Source organism: Aspergillus ambiguus (assembly GCF_047715705.1).
Source record: "Aspergillus ambiguus strain CBS 117.58 unplaced genomic scaffold BDV59scaffold_12, whole genome shotgun sequence".
Lineage (NCBI taxonomy): Eukaryota > Fungi > Ascomycota > Eurotiomycetes > Eurotiales > Aspergillaceae > Aspergillus > Aspergillus ambiguus.
The window spans coordinates 496,568-521,325 of NW_027395525.1; the positions used below are offsets into that span (position 1 = coordinate 496,568).

At 51.9% G+C, this 24,758-nt stretch overlaps 10 protein-coding genes across 10 annotated transcripts; 7 read left to right on the forward strand and 3 right to left on the reverse strand.

Annotated features, from left to right (window-relative positions):
* Positions 1–318: 318 nt before the first annotated feature.
* BDV59DRAFT_201378 (Gfo/Idh/MocA family protein) lies at positions 319–1,428 on the forward strand (the record flags this gene model as incomplete). The annotated part of the gene is made up of 1 exon (XM_073693785.1): positions 319–1,428. The coding sequence occupies one exon, from the start codon at positions 319–321 to the stop codon at positions 1,426–1,428; it is 1,110 nt and encodes a 369-aa protein (XP_073548830.1).
* A 143-nt stretch (positions 1,429–1,571) lies between these two features.
* On the reverse strand, positions 1,572–3,413 carry BDV59DRAFT_207447 (sugar porter family MFS transporter; the record flags this gene model as incomplete). Its single annotated transcript, XM_073694997.1, has 3 exons — positions 2,790–3,413; positions 2,010–2,726; positions 1,572–1,952 (listed from the first exon to the last, which is right to left on the reverse strand). Exons 1-3 carry the CDS (start codon positions 3,324–3,326, stop codon positions 1,572–1,574), a joined length of 1,635 nt encoding a protein of 544 aa, XP_073548831.1. The 5' UTR covers positions 3,327–3,413.
* A 598-nt stretch (positions 3,414–4,011) lies between these two features.
* Positions 4,012–5,260, forward strand: BDV59DRAFT_176792 (shikimate dehydrogenase family protein). The gene has a single exon (XM_073689506.1). The coding sequence runs from the start codon at positions 4,143–4,145 to the stop codon at positions 5,190–5,192; it is 1,050 nt and encodes a 349-aa protein (XP_073548832.1). The 5' UTR covers positions 4,012–4,142; the 3' UTR covers positions 5,193–5,260.
* On the reverse strand, positions 5,244–6,672 carry BDV59DRAFT_176793 (inositol monophosphatase family protein). Its single transcript, XM_073689507.1, has 6 exons — positions 6,422–6,672; positions 6,312–6,363; positions 6,171–6,259; positions 5,686–6,121; positions 5,503–5,634; positions 5,244–5,453 (listed from the first exon to the last, which is right to left on the reverse strand). The coding sequence occupies exons 1-6, from the start codon at positions 6,600–6,602 to the stop codon at positions 5,345–5,347; spliced, it is 999 nt and encodes a 332-aa protein (XP_073548833.1). The 5' UTR covers positions 6,603–6,672; the 3' UTR covers positions 5,244–5,344.
* Positions 6,673–8,061: 1,389 nt separating this feature from the next.
* BDV59DRAFT_192803 (uncharacterized protein) lies at positions 8,062–9,173 on the forward strand (the record flags this gene model as incomplete). Its single annotated transcript, XM_073692107.1, has 3 exons — positions 8,062–8,196; positions 8,249–8,514; positions 8,585–9,173. The coding sequence occupies 3 exons, from the start codon at positions 8,062–8,064 to the stop codon at positions 9,171–9,173; spliced, it is 990 nt and encodes a 329-aa protein (XP_073548834.1).
* Positions 9,174–9,562: 389 nt separating this feature from the next.
* On the forward strand, positions 9,563–11,561 carry BDV59DRAFT_207451 (permease for cytosine/purines, uracil, thiamine, allantoin-domain-containing protein; the record flags this gene model as incomplete). The annotated part of the gene is made up of 7 exons (XM_073694998.1): positions 9,563–9,699; positions 9,751–9,835; positions 9,948–9,988; positions 10,037–10,283; positions 10,333–10,702; positions 10,763–11,067; positions 11,121–11,561. The coding sequence occupies 7 exons, from the start codon at positions 9,563–9,565 to the stop codon at positions 11,559–11,561; spliced, it is 1,626 nt and encodes a 541-aa protein (XP_073548835.1).
* A 2,644-nt stretch (positions 11,562–14,205) lies between these two features.
* BDV59DRAFT_201383 (amidase) lies at positions 14,206–15,700 on the forward strand (the record flags this gene model as incomplete). Its single annotated transcript, XM_073693786.1, has 4 exons — positions 14,206–14,455; positions 14,505–14,606; positions 14,669–15,468; positions 15,533–15,700. 4 exons carry the CDS (start codon positions 14,206–14,208, stop codon positions 15,698–15,700), a joined length of 1,320 nt encoding a protein of 439 aa, XP_073548836.1.
* Positions 15,701–15,865: 165 nt separating this feature from the next.
* BDV59DRAFT_201384 (class I glutamine amidotransferase-like protein) lies at positions 15,866–16,588 on the forward strand (the record flags this gene model as incomplete). Its single annotated transcript, XM_073693787.1, has 1 exon — positions 15,866–16,588. One exon carries the CDS (start codon positions 15,866–15,868, stop codon positions 16,586–16,588), a length of 723 nt encoding a protein of 240 aa, XP_073548837.1.
* Positions 16,589–20,587: 3,999 nt separating this feature from the next.
* BDV59DRAFT_207452 (type II 3-dehydroquinate dehydratase) lies at positions 20,588–21,127 on the forward strand (the record flags this gene model as incomplete). Its single annotated transcript, XM_073694999.1, has 1 exon — positions 20,588–21,127. Exon 1 carries the CDS (start codon positions 20,669–20,671, stop codon positions 21,125–21,127), a length of 459 nt encoding a protein of 152 aa, XP_073548838.1. The 5' UTR covers positions 20,588–20,668.
* A 104-nt stretch (positions 21,128–21,231) lies between these two features.
* Positions 21,232–24,453, reverse strand: BDV59DRAFT_207456 (putative C6 transcription factor QutA). Its single transcript, XM_073695000.1, has 2 exons — positions 21,531–24,453; positions 21,232–21,470 (listed from the first exon to the last, which is right to left on the reverse strand). Exons 1-2 carry the CDS (start codon positions 24,020–24,022, stop codon positions 21,293–21,295), a joined length of 2,670 nt encoding a protein of 889 aa, XP_073548839.1. The 5' UTR covers positions 24,023–24,453; the 3' UTR covers positions 21,232–21,292.
* Positions 24,454–24,758: the final 305 nt, after the last annotated feature.

Genomic DNA, 24,758 nt, shown 5'->3' on the forward strand with positions numbered 1-24,758 from the left:
GCGCTCAACCTGATAGTCGGAGAGCCGTTGAGGGGGTTCTTTTTAGGGCTTGACGGGTCTCGTGGGCCGGCAAAGCGCTTTGCCCGGACCGTTTATCCGCCGTTCCCCCTGAACATCCATCGTCCGGCGCACTATGGAATGCACCAGGGGATGGACGGAGGACGCCGTAAGATATCCAGCGGAAAAACACTGTCTCGGCATTTTGTCTCTTCGGCGTGCCTGAATTTATCCCACCGTGTGGTTTATCTTCATACTACTCCTACACACAACCACCTTGACATCTAAACCACCCATCCCACCACCCAGTTCATACTCCCAATGCCTCTGCGAGTCGTTGTCGTCGGCGCCGGCCTCATCGGCCCTCGTCATGCACAATCCGTGCGGGCCAACCCGGACACCGAGCTGGTCGCTCTCATCGACCCGTTCCCCAGCGCTGCCGCAACCGCCCAGCAGCTGGAAACAAGCTACTATCCCACCGTGGAGGCCATGCTGCAGGCCATTCCGCGGCCCGATGCCGCCATCATCGGCACGCCGAACCACACGCACGTGCCCATCAGCAAAGAGCTGCTCGCCGCGGGCGTGCATGTCCTGGTCGAGAAGCCCGTCAGCGACAGCCTCGAGGCGGGCCGGAGCCTGCTGCAGTTCGCCGAGCAGCAGCGCCAGACGCACCCGAACAAGCCCACGCTGCTGGTCGGGCACCACCGGCGGTTCAACCCCTACCTGCTGAAGACGAAGGAGATCGTCGACGCGGGGCGGCTGGGACGCATCATCGCCATCAACGGGCTGTGGACGCTGCAGAAGCCGGACAGCTACTTCGCGCCGCCGGGCGACTGGCGCCGCGCGCGCTCCTCCGGCGGCGTCTTCGCCATCAACCTCGTCCACGATATCGACCTGCTGCACTACCTGTTCGGGCCGATCGTGCGCATTCACGCCGAGCGCACCCTGCCCCAGCGGCCCAGCCCGCCCCACGACGCCGAGGAGGGCGCCGCCCTCACCCTCCGCTTTGCCTCCGGCGTGGTGGGCACGTTCCTCGTCTGCGACGCCACCCCGTCCCCGCACAGCTTCGAGGCCGGCACCGGCGAAAACCCCATGATCCCCAAGGTGGGCGCCGCCGGCGGCGACTTCTACCGCATCTTTGGGTCCGAGGCGTCGCTGAGCGTGCCCGATATGACCCGGTGGAGCTACGACGGTCGCCCCGAGAAGAGCTGGAGCGAGCCCCTGACCGTGGAGACGTTCGACGTCGTCGAGGCCACGCCGTTTGACCTGCAGCTGGCGCACTTTGTCGAGGTCATCCGCGGTCGTGCGGAGCCCAGCTGTTCCGGCGAGGAAGGCCTGCGCGCCTTGATTGTGTGTCAGGCCGCGCGGAAGGCGCTAGAGACAGGCAAGACGGTTGACTTGGATGCGAACGTCCTGGAGGCGAATCTGTAATGCCTCTGGGATTGCCGGTACGGCTAGGTATACGAGACTACGAGATGGAAACGAGGAAATATATGGATAAAAAAAAGATATCATGCGTGGCATGCTCGCACTAATCAATAGAGACAGATACATACAAGAACAATGCAACTTGCTTACGCCGCCTTCGGCAGATCCTGCTCCGCCTGCTCCACCTGCTGTGCATCGCTCTTCGTGAAGCCCGACTCTTCGATGTCTGCGCGGAAGCGCTCCTCGTCCTCGCGGAGCTGCGCCAGCACCTTGGAGTGCGCGCGCCAGACCGGCTTGTACTCGAACAGCGGGTCCATGTTCTCCAGCGGGATGCCCTTGGTCTCGGGGATGAGGAAGAACACGAAGATGATGGAAAGGATCATGAGCGACGCGAAGAAGAAGTACACGCCGTAATCCATCTTGGCGAACATCTGCGGCGTGAACCGCGAGATCAGGAAGTTCCACAGCCAGTTGGATCCGGCCGCACAGGCTTGCGCCAGGGAACGAACATTGGGATCGAACATTTCCTAGCATTCGTCAGATGGAGCGGACAAGGGTTTGCGAGACGGGAGAAAAAGACATACCGAGTTCATGACCCATGGGGTTCCGTTCCAGGATGGGGTGTAGAACACCGTCCAGAGATAGAAGAAGAAGATGGCGGCAATACCGCCGCCATCCAGCGGAGCGTTGGGATCGCGCTCGGTGGGTTTGGCGATTTTGATGTACGCGCCGACCACCCAGAGACACACGGAACCGCCGGCGGCACCGATGATGAGCAGGAGACGCCGACCGAGATGGTCGATCAGCCACAGCAGCCAGACGAAGGTGACGACGGTCTTGACAACGCCGAAGATACCGGTCGTCAGAAGGGACGTGTTCGCGCCGCGCAGACCGATGCTCTCGAAGACGGTCGGACTGTAGTAGTTGATGGCGTTGATTCCAGAGCCGTTCTGCCACAGGAACAGCATGCTACCCAAGAAAAGACGCCACATGATACGCTTGTTGGACCAGACGGCCAGGAACGGCTTGGTGAAGCCTAGGCCGATGGTCGACCGCTGCTGCTCCAGCGACTGGTCGATCGCACCGATCTCCTCGATCATGTAGATGTGGTCGGAGGAGAGCTGACGGATCCAGCTGAGATTGTCGATGGCCTGCTCGCGTTTGCCGCGGAGGAAGAGCCACCGAGGAGATTCGCGCACGAAGAAAATGCCCAGGAGGAGAAGACCCGAGGGGATCAACTGCACGGCAAAGGGGATGATCCATTGCTTGTGGCTGGGAGGAAGGGTTGAATCGACACCGTACTAGAGAAATGTTAGTAGTCCGATCTCGCGCGTAGATTGATCGATGGCAACTGGGGAACATACGCAGATCCAGAAACCGACGAGACCGCCGATCTGCCAGCCTAGCTCGTAGACACCGACCAGACGGCCACGAATGGCCGGGGGTGCCAGCTCGGAAATGTAGATGGGGGTGATGTTGGAGCCTGCACCCACCCCCAGACCGGCCAGCACACGGCCACCGTAGATCAACCCCAGACCGCGGTCGCCATTAGCGCCGAGCATCAGACCGGCTCCAAGGGTGAAGACCAGAGCGGCGACGAACAGGCCCCATCGGCGGCCCCAGAAATGCCCCATGGGGTAGGCGAAGAAGGCCCCGAAAAAGGCCCCGGCCTGGTAGAGGGAGACGATGTTGGCACTGATCAGGTCCTGTTTGCCGGGCGACATGGCATCCCAGTTGAACTCATCCTGGAAGGATTTGAGTGAGATGGTAGTACCGATGAAGGCGCTGTCATAACCGATCATACAGGAGGTGCATGAGGCAACAGCAGCCAGCAGGTAGATACGCCAGTTGTAGACCTCCTTAGGGGTTGGTCTGTCCTCAACCAGCGAGAGGATCGACATGGTGATGGTGGAAGTACAGGGGTTAGGGTTATGCAGGAGGAGGGATGGGAGGAGAGCAGGAAGAGGGCAGGTCCTTGGGGATTAAATAGCCAAACCCTCACTAGTCACACACAGACCCAAGAATCCGGGGGAGTGTGAGCAAGCGATGGGAGGGAAATGCGGAGGTGGGAGAAGAGATTAAGGGGATGGCGATGGAAGAATCTTCGTCTACGGCGGCGGCAAAACGAATCTGGGGCCAAGACAGCGGCCGGGGAGAACGCCTTAGCTGTAGTCTATTTTCCCTCGTGTTGAAGGACTTAGAGTTAGAATTTTACTCTGGGTGGAACTTGGTACGGGCTGAATCTGTGGAGAAGCGAACCAAAAGAAGGAAAGTAAGTCGGTTCGCTTAAGGATCGTGGAGAAGAGGGGAAGGCTTTGCCGGTGACGTGAGGGCACGAGTGATATAGACACAACGGTAGGCATGGGATGTATGGCGTAGAGTACTCCGTATCCGGAGAAGACAGACATCTGGAGAAACATGATAGCACCCTTTTGAGACATTCCCCACGGGGATTCCACGAGGCAACGCACATACTCAGAGATTTCGCCCGGCAGAGCAAATCCCCGCCCGAACGCCAGGTGGAGTCCGGCAGAACGCTTTAGAACCGTTCATCCGCCTGACCCGCCAAACCCTAACTCGATTTCTCCCCAGCCTGTTACGCTCACGATAGTTCCGATTTCACCCCTAGGCTCTTGGATTATATCTATACCTGCATATCTACTCCCTCTGCACTACTCCCCTCCTCCATCCTTATCCCCCATTCATCTCCAACCGCAATGGCTGCCCCTCCCGCTACGACAGCTCCCTCCCTGCAGTCTCCCCCCGAGGAGCCCATCACCATCCCCGAGCATCTCGATGGTGTCGCCTATCTCTACGGTCATCCTCTATTGAACTCTCTCTCTCCGCCCCTGCACCAGACCGTCTACAATGCCTTGGGCCTCAACTGGACCCAGATCCCCTTGTCCAGCGTCTACGGCACCTCCGCCACCTACCCTCCCCCTTACACCCGCTCGCCCCCAATTGAAACCTTCTTGGCGTCCATTCGCTCCAACCCCAAGTTTGTCGGCTCCTCTGTCACAATGCCGTGGAAGGTCGGCATCATGCCGCATCTGGATGACCTGACCGAGGACGCCCGTCAAGCCGGCGCCTGCAACACCATCTTCCGCGACGAGGCCGGCCGCTACGTGGGCACCAACACCGACTGCATCGGCATCCGCGAAGCCCTCCTTCAGAACTCCCCCAACCCGGCCGACTTCCGGGGAAAGCCCGCGTTGATCGTCGGCGGTGGTGGCACCGCCCGCACCGCCATCTACGTGCTGCGCAAGTGGCTGGGCGCCAGCAAGATTTACATCGTCAACCGGGACCGCGCCGAAGTTGACGCCATCCTGGCCGAGGACGCCCAGCGCAACCCTCCGTCCACTTCGTCGAACCTCCCGCCTCTTGTCCCCGTGTCTGACCCGGCTGTTGCGGCCTCCCTCGAACGTCCCGCCGCTATCGTCTCCGGCATCCCTAACTACCCGCCCAAGACCCCTGAGGAGATCAACGCCCGTGAAGTCCTCCGGACGCTCCTGGGCACGCCATCTCAGTCCGCGAAGGGGGTCATCCTCGAGATGTGCTACCACCCTGTTCCCTGGACGGAAATCGCCGATATGGCCTCCACCGCTGGCTGGAAGGTCATCCTTGGATCGGAGGCTCTGATCTGGCAGGGCCTTGAACAGGCGCGCCTCTGGACGGGCAAGGATGTGGTTGCTGTGCCCGGCGTGGTCGACAAGGTCAAGGAGGTTGTGGCCAAGTCGATTGCCGAGAGATCCCAGACGAAGCTGTAAATATTTCCACCTACCTTTCGGAAGTTTATGTATGATTATGATAGAACATACCCTAGAGCATAGCATGTGAAACTCATGTTCCCTATGTAACTAAACTAGTCTATACCGAGATCCGTAACTTCATGACATATCTATGTATCTTCGTTGTCCGTCTAAGCCCCTGGTCGGGCATACTCCAGCTGGCGCACGCGACGCCAGACTTCGCGCACCGTGCGCTCTTGAGACTGTCGTCCTGTTTCCGTCGCAGATGGTCCCGCCGGCCTGTCCAGTTAGCTCTGTCTGGTTATGAAGCAAATACAATAGCACTCACCGGATCGCCAGATACAACCGGCTTCCCAGCCTCACGTCCTCGATGGGAGCTTTTTCCACATCTTCCGGTGGGTTGGCCGTCGTCACCAACCCACCCGCTTCCAGCAGGATCGCAATACCGGCAGCCACATCCCTGACATCATTAGCATATTCAACAAACCACAGCAGAGCTACAAGAACATACCACTCCCAACATCCCCCCTCCCACCAGATATCAAAAGACCCCATCGCAGTATATGCCAAGTCCAGTGTCGCACTCCCCAAGCTGCGCACCCCATGTACCATACCGCCCTTCCCGCCGCGGCCGCCGACCTCCGCGGCTAAATTGACAAAACTCTCAATCTTGCGGTGCATGTTGCCGTCCGGGATGTCACGGCGGTCCTTGCCCCATTCGCACGCAAAGATACATTTGCTCGGGGAGTTTGCTGGCATGGGCGGCACAGGGTTGTGCAGGAGTGGTAGACGACGCTTCTCATTCAGCCAGGCGCCGCGGTTGACGCAGCTCGAGAACAACTGATCCTGGAAGGGTGCATAGATCACCCCAATCACGGGACGGTGGTTGACGATGAACCCGATCGACACGCAGAACATAGGGAAGATGTGGGTGAAGTTGACCGTGCCTGGTCTTGTTAGTGCCGTCCTAATTCTAAGAAACAACAGGGCGCATACCGTCTAACGGGTCGATGCACCACGTGGGATTCTCATCGATCAGGTAGTCGCGCGACTGGCCTTTGGCGTAGGTCTCTTCGCCGAGAAATCTGTTTGTGTTTAGTTTCTGTCGAAACTTATTATTGCCGGGATGAAACTGACTTGTGGGATGGGTATTTACTTTGGATGGCGGTCTTGATGAAGACCTCCACATCTATTGCGTGTCAGCTTTGCTGCGATCTCCCCACCGCAGGAGCAAGAGAATAGCATACCTTCGTCGGTCTGCGTCACAATATCCACCGCGTTCTCCTTCTCGTCGGCCTCTCTATTTTGCTCGCCGCCAATGCGCTTCTCAATGCTCTCCAGCAGGAGCTGGCCCGCCTTGCGTCCCAGATCTACGGCGAAGGCGTAGATCTCGTCCAGCTGTTGCTGGGTCAGTTCCACAACTGCCATGGTGTGGAATTTGGGTGTTTTCTTGTAAATGGAGTGGTAGCTTTGGAGGAATTACGGAGGAGTGTCGGGGGGGAGGGGAAATGGGGGAGAAAGAGGGGACTGAAGGCGAACAGACTTCTTATGCGTGCCGTGGGTAACCGAGAGATTGTCTCCACATTCCGGTGTAGCGGACGATACACTATGGGCGATCGGTAGTCATCATAAACAGTTCTATCTACAGCGTATAATGCAGTGGCAATATGTGAGGATCGGAGGTAGAATATGGAATATCTGATAGCTTATTGGGCTTATGAGGGCAATATAATACACAAGGTCCTTGTTATAACACCTGTTATGTGTGAGTCTTTAGACTAGAGTCTGGGAAATGACCATTCGTGAACATTGCACTTTCGACATTACTTCTAGGTTAATTTATCTAAACTATACCTTTTCAACGCGAAATAATCAGAAACACTTAGTCGCATAAATTCTCCCCCTGTGGTGAGTCGTCACTATGGGTTATATAGCATGTTGCCACCGACATACCACGTGTAACTGGGAACCCCAACTCCCCGTCACAGCGTATTTCTAGCTAATATTTTAGATCCAGATTCAACGGCGCCAGATCTCAGACTTTCCTTTTTACATCTCCTTTCTAGACCCATCTCCACAACGAGACTCTTCGGCTTGCCGCGGGTTTTCGGTATGCCGGGAAAGCGTTCAGCCCGTCTTAGGGTTCGGCTGCCCTAACTCGACCCCGGATTCCATCTCTGGGGCACCAGAGAACCAGTGGTTGATGACTTTAGTCCGAACCTAATTCGCAAACTTAATACAAGAAATTTGCCCGAAGGACTGTAGGGAAGTCTTGATGTGAAAGCTCTAGCACGGTGGGGAAGCAATGCGAGCTAGCCATATATTGACTGAGTCAGCATAGACCAAAATCATTCTTTTCATATTTAGTGAAAATATTATTGATAGATCAGCAAAGTCATTATGACAAGAATTACTTTGCTCATACGAAGAGTTCATGTATACTCCGTAAAGCGTGGTCGCAAGTCGATCCTCCCATATCACTTGGGCGGACATCCGAAACCAACCGGTATATCAGTTCATAAAATAATAGATCTGCATCAAAGACAACTACATTGGCTTCGGAAGCTCCGAAATCTCCAACGGTGATACAATCCCTGACCCTGATAAGATAGTTCAAACCAATCGGCACCTGCCCGACGATCCTGGTTATCAACTACTATCTCATCCTTTCCATGGCAGGGAAAGAAAAGAATTTCACAATACCCCATCCATCCGACTCACCTTTCGCCAGCTTAATCAGTTGGAGTACTCATCTCCAAAAGCCATGATAAGCCACTGTCCTTATAATCCGCGCCAGATGGAATGGAATGTAGCAGCCCCCCGATATAGATATCTCTGCCTGTAACAAAACAACCTAGAAACATCCAACCGCCGAATTCCTACCAGAATGCCTGAATTATACGCCAGCCACCCTGACTACGGCTACGCACGCGACTTCAAAGGTTACGGTGAAAAGGGGCTTAATCCGCAATGGCCTAACAATGCCAAGATCGCCGTTTCGTTCGTGATCAACTACGAGGAGGTAGACGGCCAGCACCGATTGGACAATGTAAAATTCCTGACAATGTGACTAGGGCGGAGAACGCAGTGTCCTCAACGGAGATGGCGTCTCGGAGACAAACCTCCGCGAAAATCCAGGCAACGCGGCCCGCATCAACGAACGCAACTACAACACCGAATCCGAGTATGAGTATGGCAGTCGCGTGGGCTGGTGGCGTCTGTTCCGACTGTTCAATGCCCATCGCATGAAGTTCACCCTGTATGCGGTTGCGCAGGCCGTCGAGGAGAATCCCGAGGTAGCCACGCGGTGCGTCGAGGAGGGTCATGATGTTGCATCTCAGTTCGTACAGCCGTTGCCCTTTAGACAATCATGTATATATAAAAAAAAAAGCAGGGGCTAATAGAAGCAGTGCCTATCGCTGGGTAGACTACCATGACTTCTCTATTGACAAAGAAAAAGAGTACATCCGCAATGCGGTGACATGTCTCAAATCGCTTACCGGCTACGCCCCCAAGGGCTGGTACTATGGCCGTCCAAGCCCGCATTCGCGCACGCTCGTGCCTCAGGTGTATGAGGAACTGGGAGAGGAGCTCGTCTGGGCGAGCGACACTTACGCAGACGAGGTGCCCTACTGGATCGATCTGCCATATGAGCGCGACTCGCCCAATCCTAAGGGTTGTTTGATGGTCCCATACTCCTACGACTGCAATGATTTCAAGTTTCACGTTCCGGGATCAGGATTTCGCGACCCCAATGGATTCCTGGCGCATCTCAAGAACTCATTCGACGTGTTGTACGAGGAAGGAGAACAGGGGATGCCTAAGATGATGACAATCGGATTGCACTGTCGCATTATCGGGAGGCCTGGGCGATTTGCGGCTCTGAAGGAGTTTGTCGAGTATATTGCTGCTAAGGAAGGAGTGTGGGTTGCGACGAGAACGGAGATTGCAGAGGCGTTCAAAAAGAATTATCCGTATAGAAAGGGGCAGCTTGCTTGATACCGGAAAAATCATGGTCTTAGATACCGTCTAAATGCTAGAATGGAAAGGCAACCATTTGTTCTCGAACTTCCCGCAAGACGATAGAAAAAAGTCGGAGTAGTGGATCGGAGCCGATCCGACAATCTGATATCGAGCGCAACCCCCTGTTCTAGGCCTCTTATCTTCCCTATATCACTTGGTTGTCTTATCATGACTCCAATGCTGCATGGGTGTTATTGGCTCTTATCCATGTCGAGTTGATGATTAGCGGGCGTTACAGACAGACAAACCCTGTAAGATACCCCAGACCCATCTACTGAGTACATATGGGGTGATCCTCTCTCATAATTTTCAATAAGATGAAGAGCACATAGACAACCATACAACGTGTCCCATATTCTGGCAAAATGTCCACGTTCAAGCAAAGTATACTGGATTGGCTCGAGGTGCCTGAGGCGCCTGAGAATCACCAAGCGGTGGGCAATTCGCGGTGGTCCAACAAAGATTTGGAGCCTACTTACCCCGAAGAGAGAACTTGGACGTGGTGAGGATCCTCAATCTTATATTAATCAAGCCATTGTCTCATGAGCTACAGGTATAACCTTCCGTTGTATTGGTTCTCTGTCGCCTTTGGAGCTACAGGATGGAACGTCGCAGCATCACTAGTTGCTGTTGGACTAGTAGGTTATACATAGTCCTTTGGTTACCAGTTTTAACAGCTCAAATAGTCATGGGAACAAGCGTTTATCTCATGTTGCCTCGGCTCATTCATCTCAGCTTTGACTGTCACAGGAATGGCTAGGCCAGGTGCTACATACCATATTGGGTTGTGAGTCTCGTTCTCATCTAGTATCCGCCTACATGATCTAACAGGTGTATAGCCCTGTTCTCTCACGCTCGGTTCTGGGAATGTACGGCTCCTTCTTTTTCATCTTTCTCCGGGCCGTTGTGTGCATTATCTGGTACGGCATCCAAAGCTTCTACGGTGCCAATCTCCTCAGCATCATGTTACGCTGCATGTTTGGCTATAAGTGGAACAACTTCGCCAATACGCTTCCAGCCTCGGCAAATGTCACTTCGCAGCAGTTGCTCTGCTTCTTCTTAGTATGGCTGATGGAATTACCATTTGTAAGTCATCGCACATCTTCCTGCACCATGGCCCCACTAACTACGCAAGTGTTTTGTCCACCCGACCAAGATCCACTGGTTGTTCAGCGCCAAAGGCGTAGTCATGCCTTTCATAACATTCGGTCTGTTTGGCTGGTGCATGGCCCAGGGCGCCGGAATCTCCAGCATCGACCTCGCTTCCAAGGGCACTGCTTCCAGTACACCCTCCCTCGGCTGGGCAATTATGGACGGCATCAATGTTATTATGGGTAGCCTGTCCCCGATGCTAGTTAACCAGCCAGACCTGGCTCGATACTGCAAGAAGCCCAGAGACGCCGGTTGGGTGCAGGGGGCGGCAGTGTTCGTGTCAAAAGTGGTCGTCTTTTTCCTGGGATTGGCCTCTACAGCATCTATTCAAGGTGCCTGGGGCACCGCATACTGTATACTTCCAATCATCATCTCATAAAAATAAAGCAGAAGAATCACTAATGACGCGGTAGGGAATATCTGGGATTTGTTAGGTGCCATTTTGGACCACTATTGGACACCTGCTGCACGATTCGCCGTCTGGCTCGTTGCATTTGCTTTCCTCTTCAGTCAATTTGGAACTAATTTCGGCGCGAATTCAATCCCGTTCGGTGCAGACATGACGGGGCTATTCCCACGGCTTCTAACCATCCGCCGAGGTCAGGTTCTTTGCGCAATCCTGGGAGTTGCAGTCGTGCCGTGGCAGTTGATTGCAAATGCCGGGGCCTTTCTTTCCTTCTTGTCGAGCTACAATATTTTTATGGCACCGCTGTCCGGAGTACGTGTTCCCCATATAGTGAAAGGACGAGGCTACTGACTGATAATCTGAAGATAATCATTGTCGACTATGTGCTCGCACGGAAAGGCAACATTCATGTCCCGTCCCTGTATATCGGCTCAAAGAAAGGCTTGTACTGGTTCTGGTCTGGGGCTAACTGGCTCGGAGTATTCGCATGGTGCGGTGGTGTCGCAATGGGATTGCCCGGGCTGGTTGGAAAGTACCAGCCGGAATTGGTCAGCGCTGCGGCAATCAACATGTTCAAAATGGGATGGATTTTGACGTTCGTGACGGCCAGTGTGGTGTACTTCGTGCTAATAAAGGCCGTGCCACCGCAGGTGTTCCCTGAAGGGCTTGAGGGCTTGCCTGTGAGGTGGGAGTATTTGGCCAAGGAGGGCCGGGAAGGGTTCCTTGACGGAGAGAGGGGAGATGGGCAGGTGGTGGAAGCCGAGAAGGATTTGGATATGAGTCCTGAGAAGAAGCGCAGAGTCTAACACCATTATCTGTTTAGCAGTCTGGACTTCTCAGGAAGCCCTTATGCACTGCCGATTTCATCCCTAATTGTGGTAGCTTACCTGCCTGTACCTCTTAGCTACCTCCTACCTATAGTACCTCACGCGTAGGCCCCTCCACTGTATTCCGTTAGTCTGACCTTCCCTACCCCACCGCGCTAATGGGTCCCGCAGTATTAAGAGCGATCTCGGCGCACCCAGGATGATAGAACAACAAGCGTCAAGCGTCAAAATGTCTATCACGAGTCTCCCGGTCGAGCTGCTGGACAGGACATGCTGCTACCTAGAGCTATTAGACTGGGCCGCAATCCGCTTGACTTGCTCCGTGCTCTACGAAAATTCCCGTCAGGCGTTTGGCGCTCGCTATTTCAAAAGTATTTGTTTTCTTGCCACAAGTGATGGGCTTCAGGAACTGGAAGAGCTCGCTACGAATGACTCGATCAGAGTACACGTTCGGGAAGTGTGGATGATACCAACCGTCTTCGAAGGATTCCACGACCAGAGCCTGCAGTCGTTTGAATATTCGTTATATGCAATGTCAAAAGGGTGTCTGATGTTAAAAGGAGACCAGTTAGCAGATCGCTATGCTATATATCAAGCTCTAGTATCGGATAATCGCGGCCTATTAAATTCTGAAGACTTCAGCGCCAAGCTTACCGAATGTTTTACACGCTTGGAGAACCTGGAATCTATTGGCCTACGGCATTATACAACAGCTTTCCTCCTCGATCGACGACGGAAAACAGTTCGATGTCTCGGACTCCGAAGATTACGAGATCAAGTTGACTTCATATTTCTTGCCGATACCTTGAGCGATCTGCAAAGTGATAAGATCGCCGAATGGAACTCGCTGGCTCTGAGACGGCTCTTTCAGTCGCTCAGAGAATCTAATCGACAAATCAAAAAATTGCATACATGTGGTTATGATTTTTGTGGCCGAATTCCCATGGATCTTTCGCTTGCACCAACGCAATACGATTCCTTGCTCTCAAGCCTAAAAGAGCTGGAGCATTTTCATCTATGCATATGGGTTGATGACAGAAACTCGCTATCCTTGCCAACTTCCAAGACGTCTACTGATATTTTGAAGAAAGTTGCGCCTGGGTTGAAATCTCTCTCTCTTTCTATAAGATGGCTTAACAGGTGCGAAATGAGATATTCTTCGTTCCCGGAGCTGCCGAAAAGCATCAGATTTACTCGACTGAAAGAGCTTCGTCTTCATCGGATTACGATTAGTTTTGAGTCCTTAAGAGTTTTCTTGAATACCGTCCGAATTAGTCTAACAAGTCTCTCGCTTTACCGGGTTACTTTGGACAGAGATATCCCACCATCGACAAATGCACAATCTAGTTTGCGCGAGATAACTCCCCAGGAAGAGTCTATATTACTCTGGCGACGGTTACTGGAGCTTTTCAGAGACGAATTGTCGCTGCGCAGCTTTTACATGGAGGATGTTTACTATCGAGGGCTAAGCATGATGTTTCAAGTGCCGGACAGCTCTGCCAAGGAGACTCTTTCGGCCAATTTCGACGCACAAGTGGCCGATATTCCATTCAATGAGTGGATTGATCAATTGACCCCAACGATAACTGCCTATTATGGCAGAAAGAGCAAGGTAGGTATATTTTATTTCCCCTACATTTAAGCATCACTCAAATGACGTTTCCTAGGCTAGTCAGATAAGGAGATCCCGGCACCTGAATATGATCACCGGGCGGGCCTCCCTCCGCGTAGACGGTAGGCAGGGCTCAGGCAGCGTCGGCTTCCTGGATTACGTCGAGAATTCTCGGTCTTAACTTGATTAGACTATCCCAGAAAGGCAAGTCGGAACGGAGGCCTCGGCGACAAATATTAGGTCATATACAACGAGTGAAACCTGGAAAAGTGTCTATTTACTTGTGTCATCTCCGTTGGGATCTGCGTGAAGGCATTTTATCAGCCGTCGGCTGGAGAAGGTTGATAGAGCGATATTCCAATGCGCATAAACGGCGTGACAGGCTTTGTGATACTTCCCCGGAATTTTGCGGCGAAGTCTGCCAATGCGGATGTAATGCCGTTACTGGATCGTCCGGTCCCTTTTATTTGTCTCTTTTCGTGTCTGATATCACAACCACGACTCAATCAGGAATAGATCCTGTTCGGGAGCCTCAAGCCAACAAATCTACATGGGATCTTTTGAAACTTTGGACCATCAACGTTCCTGTGAAATGATCGGACCGAAGAACATTGATGTGACATCATGGAAAGTATGGGATTTATCCCCAATGCTTATTACCCACACCAAAACCTGACAGAATTTGCGGCATTTATACTATAGCTTTGTCGGGATCGACACCACCATAATATATTGCAATATATCACACTAACGCTGACAAAGATTATAGAACATACGCCCCATTGATATCATAAAATGTCGAGGGATGTCTTTCTATAGGCGGACCTGACGCGGTTCCACAGAAATTTTGTTGGATATGTAGTTCCTATCAGTAAGACGATCAGTTGGAGAAGTCACTTGGAGTAAGACTTTGGAGAACCATCTCTAGATAGTAATTACCCCTCACCCTTATTTAGGCCGAAGTCATCCCTTCCACACGATCAAGGAATACTGAAGTGCAATGCAATGACCATGGAACTTCATCGCCTAACCGCCTCTCAGGTTCTGGAGCAGATCCGCTCCAACAAGCTCACCGTCGAGCAATACGCGCGCTCTTTACTTGCGCGTATCGATGCTCGCGATGACCACACCAGGGCTTGGGCCTATCTGAATCATGACCTCGTTCTCGAGCAAGCCCGACACCTTGACCAAATCCCACCCGACCAGCGGGGTCCCCTTCATGGAGTTGCTGTGGGTGTCAAAGATGTGATTTATACGAAAGGTCATTATCCGAACTCCATGGGATCAACCGATTGCTAAACTGACGATAGATATGCCAACACAGCATAACTCGCCTATATATGTAGGCAGCACTCCACAGGTCGATGCGGCATCAATCGCAGTCCTCCGACAAGCGGGAGCCTTGATACTCGGTAAGATCCCCTGAACAAGACTATATCTCGCATGCGGAATTCACAACGGTTCTCTCTTGCAGGAAAAACTACGACCACCGAGTTCGCTGCTACAGTCCAGGGACCCGTGACCCGAAACCCGCATGATTCCTCGCGCACCCCAGGTGGCTCATCGTCCGGTTCCGGTGCCGCAGTAGCCGATCTGCAGGTGCCACTGGCACTGGGAACACAAACAGGCGGCAGCACCATTCGTCCTGGCTCATTCAACGGCGTATATGCTTTGAAGCCAACGTGGAATGCAGTAAATCGTGAGGGCCAGAAGATTTACTCGCTTATACTGGACACGATCGGGCTATACGCCCGTTGCGTGGATGATTTAGCCTTACTCGCTGATACCTTTGCTATAAAGGATGACGATGATCACAATAGTAGTGAATTCCAACTTCAAGGTGCGCGGTTCGCCGTTCTCAAGACCCCAGTGTGGGACAAGGCCGGCCCAGGAACAGTGTCAGCCATCGAAACGGCCGTGCGGTTACTGAGTGCACACGGCGCTGAGATTGAGCGGCTAGAACTGCCAGATGAGTTCGCTCAGCTGCCGCACTGGCATAGCATCATCATGGCTTCCGACGGCCAGGTAGCTTTTCTACCGGAGTACCGGATGGACTGTGGACGTTTGCACGATTCGCTCGTGGGACTTGTTGAGAACCGAGCCCAGCATAGTCGCGCAGAGCAGCTGAAGGCATTTGACGGTATTGCTATGTTGCGTCCGAAGATCGACGAGATCGCGTCGCAGTACGCGGCCATCCTTGTGCCCAGCGTGCCAGATGAGGCGCCGGTTGGAATTGAGAGCACCGGAAGTGCAGCTTTTAACGGAATGTGGACGGTAAGTCTCCCGGCAGTCTGGTAGCCTTTTATTTGGTACGGAGAAAACCTAAAGGACGATCTAGGCACTGCATACCCCCGTTATCAATATCCCCGGCTTTAAGGGTACCAACGGCATGCCCATCGGGCTGTCGCTAGTGGCACCGCGCTATCGGGATCGTCATCTTCTCCGGGTGAGCGCGAAAGTGGGGAGGATATTCGAGACTGAGGGAGGATGGCGGTCGGAGTTATAGTCCGTCGATCAATCGGCAGGTTCAGGTGTAACGTTGTGTAGAGAAAGTTGCGGGATGACCTCACAAAAACCCTGACTCAGTTACATCATGACCGCCACGGGGATACATCAGGCACATAACCTGCGATGAAAGTAGACAGTAAAATCATAGTTCATTCAGTTGGCAATGGCAGCAGCAGCGGTCATACATCCCCCCTCAGCGCGCCAATCGGCCCTGGCGCTCATCTATCCCGGATTCAATGCTCTGGAGGTCACTGGACCAGCCGAAGTCTTCTTCAACGTTGGCTGCGGAGTCACTATCGCCGCTAGTGACGACCTCACTACCTCCCAGGAGAATTTTACATTCCAGAGATCCCTCCACCTCGACGACGCACGAAAGCGCCTATCCGAATTCGACATCCTGATCGTCCCCGGATCACGCTCCCGAAATATCCTCCCACATCTGGGCCCTCCACTTGAAGGAGACAAAGGCTTGACGGGTATAATGCAATTAATTCGTGATTTTGTGCAGACAGCTCCGTTAGAAGGTCACGGCGAACGCGCCATTCTCGCAGGTGCACTTGGATCGTACCTCCTTGGCGCTGCCGGGGTGCTGAATGGCTTGTCAGCCACGACACATCGACTAGTCGCAGGCACATTACGGCATATATGTGCCAAGTCGCATAGTGGACAGGAAGGTGCTGGGACAGATGTTGTGCCGGAGAGTGCCTCGGGCGAGGCACCGTTGTATGTGGATGCTGGGTGTAACGATGCTGGAGTGAGAGTAATCACAGTTACGGGGCCATCTACCGTGATTGATGCAACTCTATCTCTGGTAGCTAGATGGAAAGGCAGGCCTGCTGCAGAAGAGGCTGCCATGTTTTTGGGACATTCCTGGAGAGAAGTTTGACCCTTTTCTAGGGTTCATTGCATTGGGAAGGCGCAGACACCTGACATTGAACTTTGTATTTCCCTACAGCATTCTGTTGGATTGCATCTGGGTGCAGAGTGTGTTTCGCAGTTATCTCTTCTCGCACTACATATTTAGGATATTATGTGTTCAATATTACACTCAACCTAGTGGCGAATGCTCCGAAAGCGATGGCAATACATATGTTTCTATCATGCCTGAGCTACAATAGAATGTTGTGGCTGATGGTCATAAAGGAGACCACGGATATAACCTCATAGCAAGGTTAGAATAATAGGTTTGTTGATGTATATTAAACCCTCTTCTTCCCCCGCTCCCTCGTTTTTCCCTCTCTTTTCATTCTTCTCCCCCTTCTCTCTCTCTCGATCTCTTTTTCCACAAATGAATTACTGATAAGAGAAGATGAACAATACAACAGAGAAAGAAAAACAAAAGGTAAATTACGTATCATGGCAGACAGTGATTCCTCTGTCGGGGACTCCCCCGAATCCCCTTCCCGGGTGGATGGCATCTTCGACTCCAGATGATCTAATTTACATTACCCCTAGATACCGCAATCCCTAAGCTCCACTCAGTTAACCTTATGATCGGTGCGTGTCCATCACCATGGATTCCTAACTCTTCGACCCTTTTCCTGCCCGTCTGGCTGTATGAAAGCAAGTCTTGCTATCGACTTTTTGATACTTGCCTAGATGCTCCCAAATGCAAAACAAGTAGTAATCAGTAAAGAAATGTACAAGGCTGAGTACCATCTGTATGTAATCCGGTCATTTTCGATTTTCCGGAAAAAAGCCATTCGAAATATGAGTATGGCTGTTATAAGGGCTATGATGACGGACATTATGACCGTCGACCTCTTGTATTGATAATCTAATACCCAGTGAAATATAAAGATGTACTAGTGGATTGTTAGTCGTTGCTGAGACTGACAAAATAAGTAGCTGACCTCGAGGAAAATAAGGCCACAAGCTGTATAAAGGCGGGCTAGAAAATATATGTCAGTAAAAGGTGACTTTCCAGAGACTTCAGGCATACCTGGAATATCTCCCAGCAGAATAGGTGTTGTTCGACGACCACAAGCTTTGTCACCTGGAACGTCTCGAAAATCCTGAATCGATACTGTGAAAAAAATCCAAGTCGCAATTATCTTCACCCAACCCCATCCGACTTCAAGATCTGAGCCTCCAAGTTTCCAGCAGGCCATCAGTTGAGAAACAGCTTCCAAAGCCATAGAAAGGTCTTTTGCAGGCCCAAATCTGGCAGTGTGAAGCATATATGAACTGAAAACTGCTATGATCCAGAGTGTAGTCCATATATGGACGTTGAGGATGTAGCTATATATGAACCACACTCCAGTCGAGACATAGTACCTGGCTTTCGTGGCAGCGACGCTCACTTTTCTCAACGTGATTGGTCGATCAGGCTTATTGATCGCATCTTCCAACCCATCTCCTTCTGCACTATTTGCAAGGTCAATTGTGTAGGCGTACAAGAATCCGTATGGTATGGCACCTATCAACAGTCTTAGCATTCCATGTGTCTTGAATCTGGTAAATCAAGCTCTATTACAGGCAATGGAACGCAAGGCGTCAAAGACGTCTGCTTTCTTGTATAGCAACGACGCTACTGGAAATACCAAAAAAGGCAAAAAACTATTGTCGACGTTGCTTCGCATATAATAATATGAAAGGTAGATCTCTCGCTTTAAATAGTAGCATAAAGACCCTTCTGCCCAATCCAAGGGGCGTTTAGGCTCTCGATGCTGCTTTTGGGGGGGCATTGGAGAATGAGGAGGATTGCCTCAAGTGAAGCGGCTTTAAAAGAGTGTGGATCGCTCGGGATTGAGTGGAAGCTTAATATATACTTAAAGTGAAAGGATTCGGATAGAGTGGTTTAAGTCACCATTGTCTAATGCAACGTGCGAGGCGCTAACCAAAACCTTATTTTTTCTTAATAAAACATATCCTGCATGTAAAAACAGCGATTAAGCTGGAAATGTGACTGTTGTATGCTGGTCGAGCTGTGAGGACCGCGGTTCTGTTACGAAACGCAATCCCAGTATCCAAGACTACGGTAAACACTGGCGGTGAGCCCTTTGGTATATGCACACTGATCAAAATGCCCTTGCATAGAAAGTATGCTAGCGACTCACATATCTAATTTGACGTTCCTTCGAACTTTTGTACATGAACAGAACAGTATATTCCATTTACGGCTTACTTTAATGGTTGCACTTGTCGCCATGCTATTTGCTTCACTACTTCCAACGGGAAACGAAGAATGCCAATATGATAGTTTTCAGGAAAAAGAACGCTAGTGAAGGGTTGCTTTGGTCCAAAAACGATTACGAGGACGTTAATTATACTTATGCAATGGCAATCTCTCAAGCGATGATAACACTGACGTTTCTATCACAAGTTATCAAGTCTTATCGCAGAAGTAAAAATTTTATGATAAAATGGTTGATGGTCAAGTCCAGCACCTACTGGTCGAAAATGACGATTCTCTTTGGTTTGCATGCATTTCTATCTCGCGGGTGGAAGCAGAAATTGCTTTTTGTCTTGAATGTTCTTTCGCTAACTGTTCTTATTACGGCCAAGACCATTGTTGACTTGCTCGGTTCAATGATGTGGGATGTAAGGGTCGCACCGAGATTTTCCAATGTTTTCGGTGCAGAATTACTAACCGCTAAACCGGTTACTATGGCTTTTAATTTCGTTGATCTGGGGCAGCATCCGACTGAGCGTGGCTCGGGAAGGCATCAGATCTGACAGTTCATGGAATTTTGGCCAGTTGGTCCCTGTCCTCCTCCCTTTAATCAATATCGTTGAGGTTTTACTAGGTAAGAGTATGAGAGACATTTGCTTAGTATTATTTTGCTGATTTTTCTTCGCTTTGACTTTAGGTATCCGTGGAGCACAACGAAGTGATACGGAGCCTAGTAACCTGACCACTCTCGGAAATCCAAGTATTCCTCAGGCCAGCCCTTCCCAATCAACCTCATTGTTACAACAACATTTGGAGATCCAGATACTTCATGACGGAAATCGCATTCAGTGCTCAGTGAATGCCCCTCGCAGACAAATTTTTCTGACTTTCCGAGGCAACGCAATCTTGGGCTCACCGCAGTCACGGCCACATATAGTTGGAACTTGCACGAGGAGCCTTAGTTTCAAGACAACACAGTTGTCTGCATAATTATGATCCTTTATAACGTATCACTGCCATTAGCAACACAAAGTGGCCGAAATACTTTTTGTCTTCCCTTTCTTTCATAGTCAAAAAAACCTTTGTATATCCTCCAGTCTACCTCTCTATTTCTGCTTCCCCTGCTCTGCTTTTTATCGATTCGACATTACTCTCTCCCACAACACACCAACCCTCACAGTTATACGCCTCTTTCTCGGGCGAGGGCGTCTGCACCGGCTCTTCCGACGGTTTTTCTTTTCTTGTGCCCTTGTCCCATTGTGGTATTACTTCTCCCAAGTGTTTGAATTTACCGAAGGATTTGGCGCCCCAGACATTGTCTCTTATACAATGCCTATTTATGTTCCAACATCCGTCCTGTCCTATCTAGCATCTTTGTACCTGATTACGTGGGGTGTGTCTAGATCGTCCTCACTGCTGTGTAGCCAATGTTAGTTAATGCGCGGTTCTAAATGCCATTTTAAAGTCTCCTATTTGACAGCAGTAATTAAAATATGCTCAGAAATTTACTGAGTCCAACATCGCCCATATAAAGTTATGCATATCTCTTAATAATTATAAGGTTGTGTGGCTTGCATCGAACCTATCCGGGAAAGCGCTCAGCCGGGAGACCGTTTAGCCACCGGAGATTATGCTCCTCCGCATCGCAAGACGAATCAGACGTCGCATAATCCAATACAGAACGCCCATGCGGGACTCTATTCGGAGTATTAATTTCGGAATTATATTCAAACCTTCTCCCCCACGTTCTCCGCATCACCACCACCCACCCTCAACAACTCCTCAACGTAACACCGTCCGCATCTCTCTACCAGAACCGAAACCCCAAACAGAACAGAACAAACAACCAAAATGCCCAAGTCAATCCTCCTGATCAACGGCCCCAACCTAAACCTCCTGGGCACCCGCGAGCCGCACATCTACGGCAGCACGACGCTGGCCGACGTCGAGGCTTCTAGCAAAGCCCACGCAGAGTCGCTCGGCGCGACGCTGGAGTCCTTCCAGTCTAACCACGAGGGCGCCATCGTCGACCGAATCCAGGCTGCCCGCGGCCGTGTCGACGGTATTGTTATCAACCCGGGTGCCTACACGCATACCTCCGTCGCTATCCGGGACGCACTCCTAGGCGTGGGCATCCCCTTCATCGAGCTGCATGTGAGCAATGTGCACGCGCGCGAGCCCTGGCGTCATCATAGCTACTTCAGTGACAAGGCTGCGGGCATTATTGTGGGATTGGGAGTGTACGGGTATCGTGTGGCGGTCGAGCATATTGCAGTGAACTTTAAGGAATTGGAGAAGGCGAATCTTTAACTGCCGTATGTCTCCTTTGGGTATTCTTTTCTGGCCCGTGTACATAGATTTGAAAATAAAACGATGGCATGGCTCTATGAGATACAATACATGATCCTATTTTCCTAATATAACAAGATATGTATGGCAATATGTACAGGGAAGTGAATGGGTTTAGGAGATTGGTCATTGTCTCGTGGATTGATTGTTGCCCTCCTGCGGCACTCCTCCTGTTTCCTGTGGGAGCTGCTGTGTCTGCGCTAGGAGGAACGGCTCGACCTGGCTTGCGTATGAATACAGCTCGGGGATGCCAGCATCTGGGACGAAGCCTAGGTTTTGCATAAACTCTGGCTGGTTGTCGGCCCTGTGGGATCCCTTGTTAGTTGTCTGTGTAGTTTTTTGGGTTTTCAAAGATACTACTCACTTCTCGGTCCCGTCCAACGACGCCAGCTCGTCAAACAGGGCGTCCAAGTCTGGCGCGATTCGGGGTCGATGCAGGGGGCCATATCCATCGATATCAACAAACGACCCAAGGTTAAGGCTTGGATCGTTGTACGGGGTTTGGTATTGGGGCGCGGCAGGAGGAAAAGTCGGAGTCAAGTCGGGGATCATGTGAGGTGGGTTCATTGGTTTCGAAGACATGGAAGACCGGTGACGATGTGGCGTTCTGGATGGATCTGCTGTGCGGTTCATACTGATGGATGGGGTCGGGGTTGCCACAGATAGCGCAGAGTCATCAATGCTAGGGGCAGTTCTCATCCATGAATTGGACAAAAAGGATTCCGGCGCAGAGAAACCAGAGCGATTATCATCTACTGTGGTTGCTCGCCGCATGGAGCCATCTCCAGTAGGCATAGGCGGGGGAACCGAGCTGGATGAGGCTGTGTCGTGGAGAGGTAAGGCATGGCGAGGTATTGCAGGAGCCGCTGCGTGCTGTAACTGTCCCTGCGTATTTAAATCCACGATCTGGTTCTCATGTCTCCAGACAGTGTTGAGATGAGAAGAGAAAGACTGTAGTTTCTGCTTTAGGCCAGGCTCGAGTTGAGGAGAATTCTCCTTTTTCTGGATGCCAAGCGTGGCGATAGCTCCAAACGTTGGACATGTTGCAGAGAGACTGTATGTATCCATATATTTCTGGAGGAGCATGGTTAGCCTCTTGGAGCTTTCGGTGAGGCGGTTCTTGTGTATTGTTCCTCCGTCTCCCTCGCTCATCACGGCAAACTCTCGATTCAGGACCACGGAAGCGCCCTCATGCATAACTTCGAGTGCGAAAATGTGCGGCGAAGCTGGTTTGCCTCCTTGTAGGTCTACTCGGTAACTTCTTGGAAGCGCGGTGACCCAGAGTTGCAGTTGGCGTTGTAGCGATTCCAACTGCGTGGGGGTGATTGAATCAAATGTCAGGCAGCAGAAATCGTTCAATATGCACATCAGCGACACAAGTCGGTTGAATGTGCTTAGCGCATGGAGCGGTCCACGGTGGAACGGGGCTCGCCCTTGTTCCACAGGCCGAAAACCCGTCTGATCCTCCCAGGGATGCCATTCTTCCAGACCATCTTCATCAATTGGGCCAGCCCGTGAAAGGCATTCCTTGCGCAAGGACGGGGGGTTTCCAGTCCGCAGCGCAACTAAAGTTTCGAGGACGAAACAGCCCAGAAGCACATGTTTTGTTCGACCAGCGCCATACTCTCTACCTTTTGATGCTGCGTTGGACGATATGTCCAACTCCAGACACTGGAATATGCGAACAGCTCGACCGACTAGTCTCCATGCTGCGGGCCAGTCCTGCTGACCGATTTTAACAAGCGACAAGATCAGAAGAGCTTGAACGTGGCCAACTGAGTAGATCCCGTCTGTCGGGACGAGATTGACTGTAGTTGTATATAATTGATTAGGATCTGACTGCTCTGTTGGAGGGCGTGATAACTGGCGAGTGGTAGTGATTGATGCTTCCTGAAAGGAAGCCAGGGTCAAGATAGCCCAGAGGGATGCATAATCGCCAGATTCAGCTGATAACGGCGGCACGACAGTGTCCTCTTCGGAGAGGCGAAAAGCAGTGCGAAGGATATCGTGCTTTTCTAGAATCGGAAACCAGCATTGCGTGTAGGAGAAGTATATGTCGAGTAAGGGCCATGTATTCGGTGGGAGTTTAAGGTTCGTATTAACCGTCCGTCCTGGAGCGGCTATAGACGGGGGTTGTGGCTGTTGGGTGAAATCATCAGGTGTCGTCTGAATGGCAGAGTCTCGCACTGGACGTGGTAAGGTATATCTTGTGTTTGACGTTGCTGATGGTGTCTTGACAGGAGAGAACCCAGAGGCTGTTGAATGCTCCCGTCCATCAGCTCCGGATTCTGGCATGTGCCACTCCAACGCATCAGCCGAGAGAACACTACTGCCCTCCGCGTCTGGCGGAGATTCATTCTCTGCAGCACGTTCATCTTCCGGTTGTTCCAGGAAGAGCAGCATTTTCTCGATGTCCTTGAGAAGAAAGCTATTTTTCCACGAGGACAACAATGTGTCAGATCCTTCGGCTTCCTTCCCCATTGTCGCGAGGTGACTCGGCATATTGGCTTGCTTCATCAAAGCGCGAACGACATCTTCACTGCCCTGTATCTTGCAGAATACCAGCCCCCATAGTAACTCGATGGTGCGAATGTATCCGGTGGGGAGGCCTCGTTTTTTAGGATTGGCTTTGTAGGTGCAGGGACGGGAGAGTGAAGCGCAGGTGGAACACACAGGCTGGACGCCATCACACTTGTCTTTCTTGGAGCGACAGCTGTCGCAGGCACGGGAAACACGCTGTCGCTTGGGGTTCGCAGGCGAGTCCTCTGGGTTTTGGCGGGCATCATCATCGGCCTCGATCACGCGGCGTTTCGATCGGTTGCCAGCCGCAGGGGCAGGGCGAGTATCGCTACTCATGATCGTCGTTTATCGGACGGTCCAATAGAAAGGTCTGGACTCGTGTTCATCTTCAGGTGGATGGTGTGCAGCCGAAACGAACGCTTTGCCGACGGCTGGTTGCACAGATTGAGCCTCGACAGCGCCCCACCGGGCTAGGAAATACGCCGTTGGGGAATCCGGACTAATCTCCAACCTGATGAGCAGGGATTATAGAGCGAAACAAACCAGACCGGATTGGGAGGAGGAAGATGTTGTCGATGGAGGGCGAAGCACGAAGGATGAGGCGGAGAAAGGAAAAGAGCGAAATATGGGGAACGGACGGATTGCTTAGCCGGATCGAGGCGCAGAGGTGAGTCTCTCTCTCTCTGGCGATGAGACTAAATTCCTCCAGACTGAATCAATTGACGTGCGCGAGATCGACGGCGAGAAGCGACTGCAGCATATTCCAGCATGTGCAGCCGTTGGCGATGTATGCAAGGAGAGGGCAAAATTCCCCGCGGGGAGGCCAAAGTCAGTTGGAAATGCACGGATGAGCATTTGTCCGTCGCGGCGGCCTCAGGCATCTCGCTTCCCCACGATTTTTCCCTTTCGGTTCCCGCCGCCAGCCCTCCCTCTCGCTCTCCTCCACATCGTCCCCTCTTGCGCATATCCACTTCGCGCCCTCGCTGCTTCCAGGTGCGCATGACTTTGCTGCGCTCGTGAATACCATCAGCACTGGCTCTTCGTGGTGCGAGTCCAGCCCGGCGCAGTCCCG

Bases quoted from the DNA above. Each gene is read 5' to 3' on its own strand.
- BDV59DRAFT_176793 (XM_073689507.1), bottom strand. From the start codon at position 6,602: ATGGCAGTTGTGGAACTGACCCAGCAACAGCTGGACGAGATCTACGCC. The intron at 6,364-6,421 runs GTATGCTATTCT...GACACGCAATAG, and splicing joins TGTGACGCAGACCGACGAAG to ATGTGGAGGTCTTCATCAAG. The intron at 6,260-6,311 runs GTCAGTTTCATC...AAACACAAACAG, and splicing joins AGTAAATACCCATCCCACAA to ATTTCTCGGCGAAGAGACCT.
- BDV59DRAFT_207456 (XM_073695000.1), bottom strand. From the start codon at position 24,022: ATGAGTAGCGATACTCGCCCTGCCCCTGCGGCTGGCAACCGATCGAAA. The intron at 21,471-21,530 runs GTGAGTAGTATC...GGGATCCCACAG, and splicing joins TCGTTGGACGGGACCGAGAA to GGCCGACAACCAGCCAGAGT.
- BDV59DRAFT_176792 (XM_073689506.1), top strand. From the start codon at position 4,143: ATGGCTGCCCCTCCCGCTACGACAGCTCCCTCCCTGCAGTCTCCCCCC.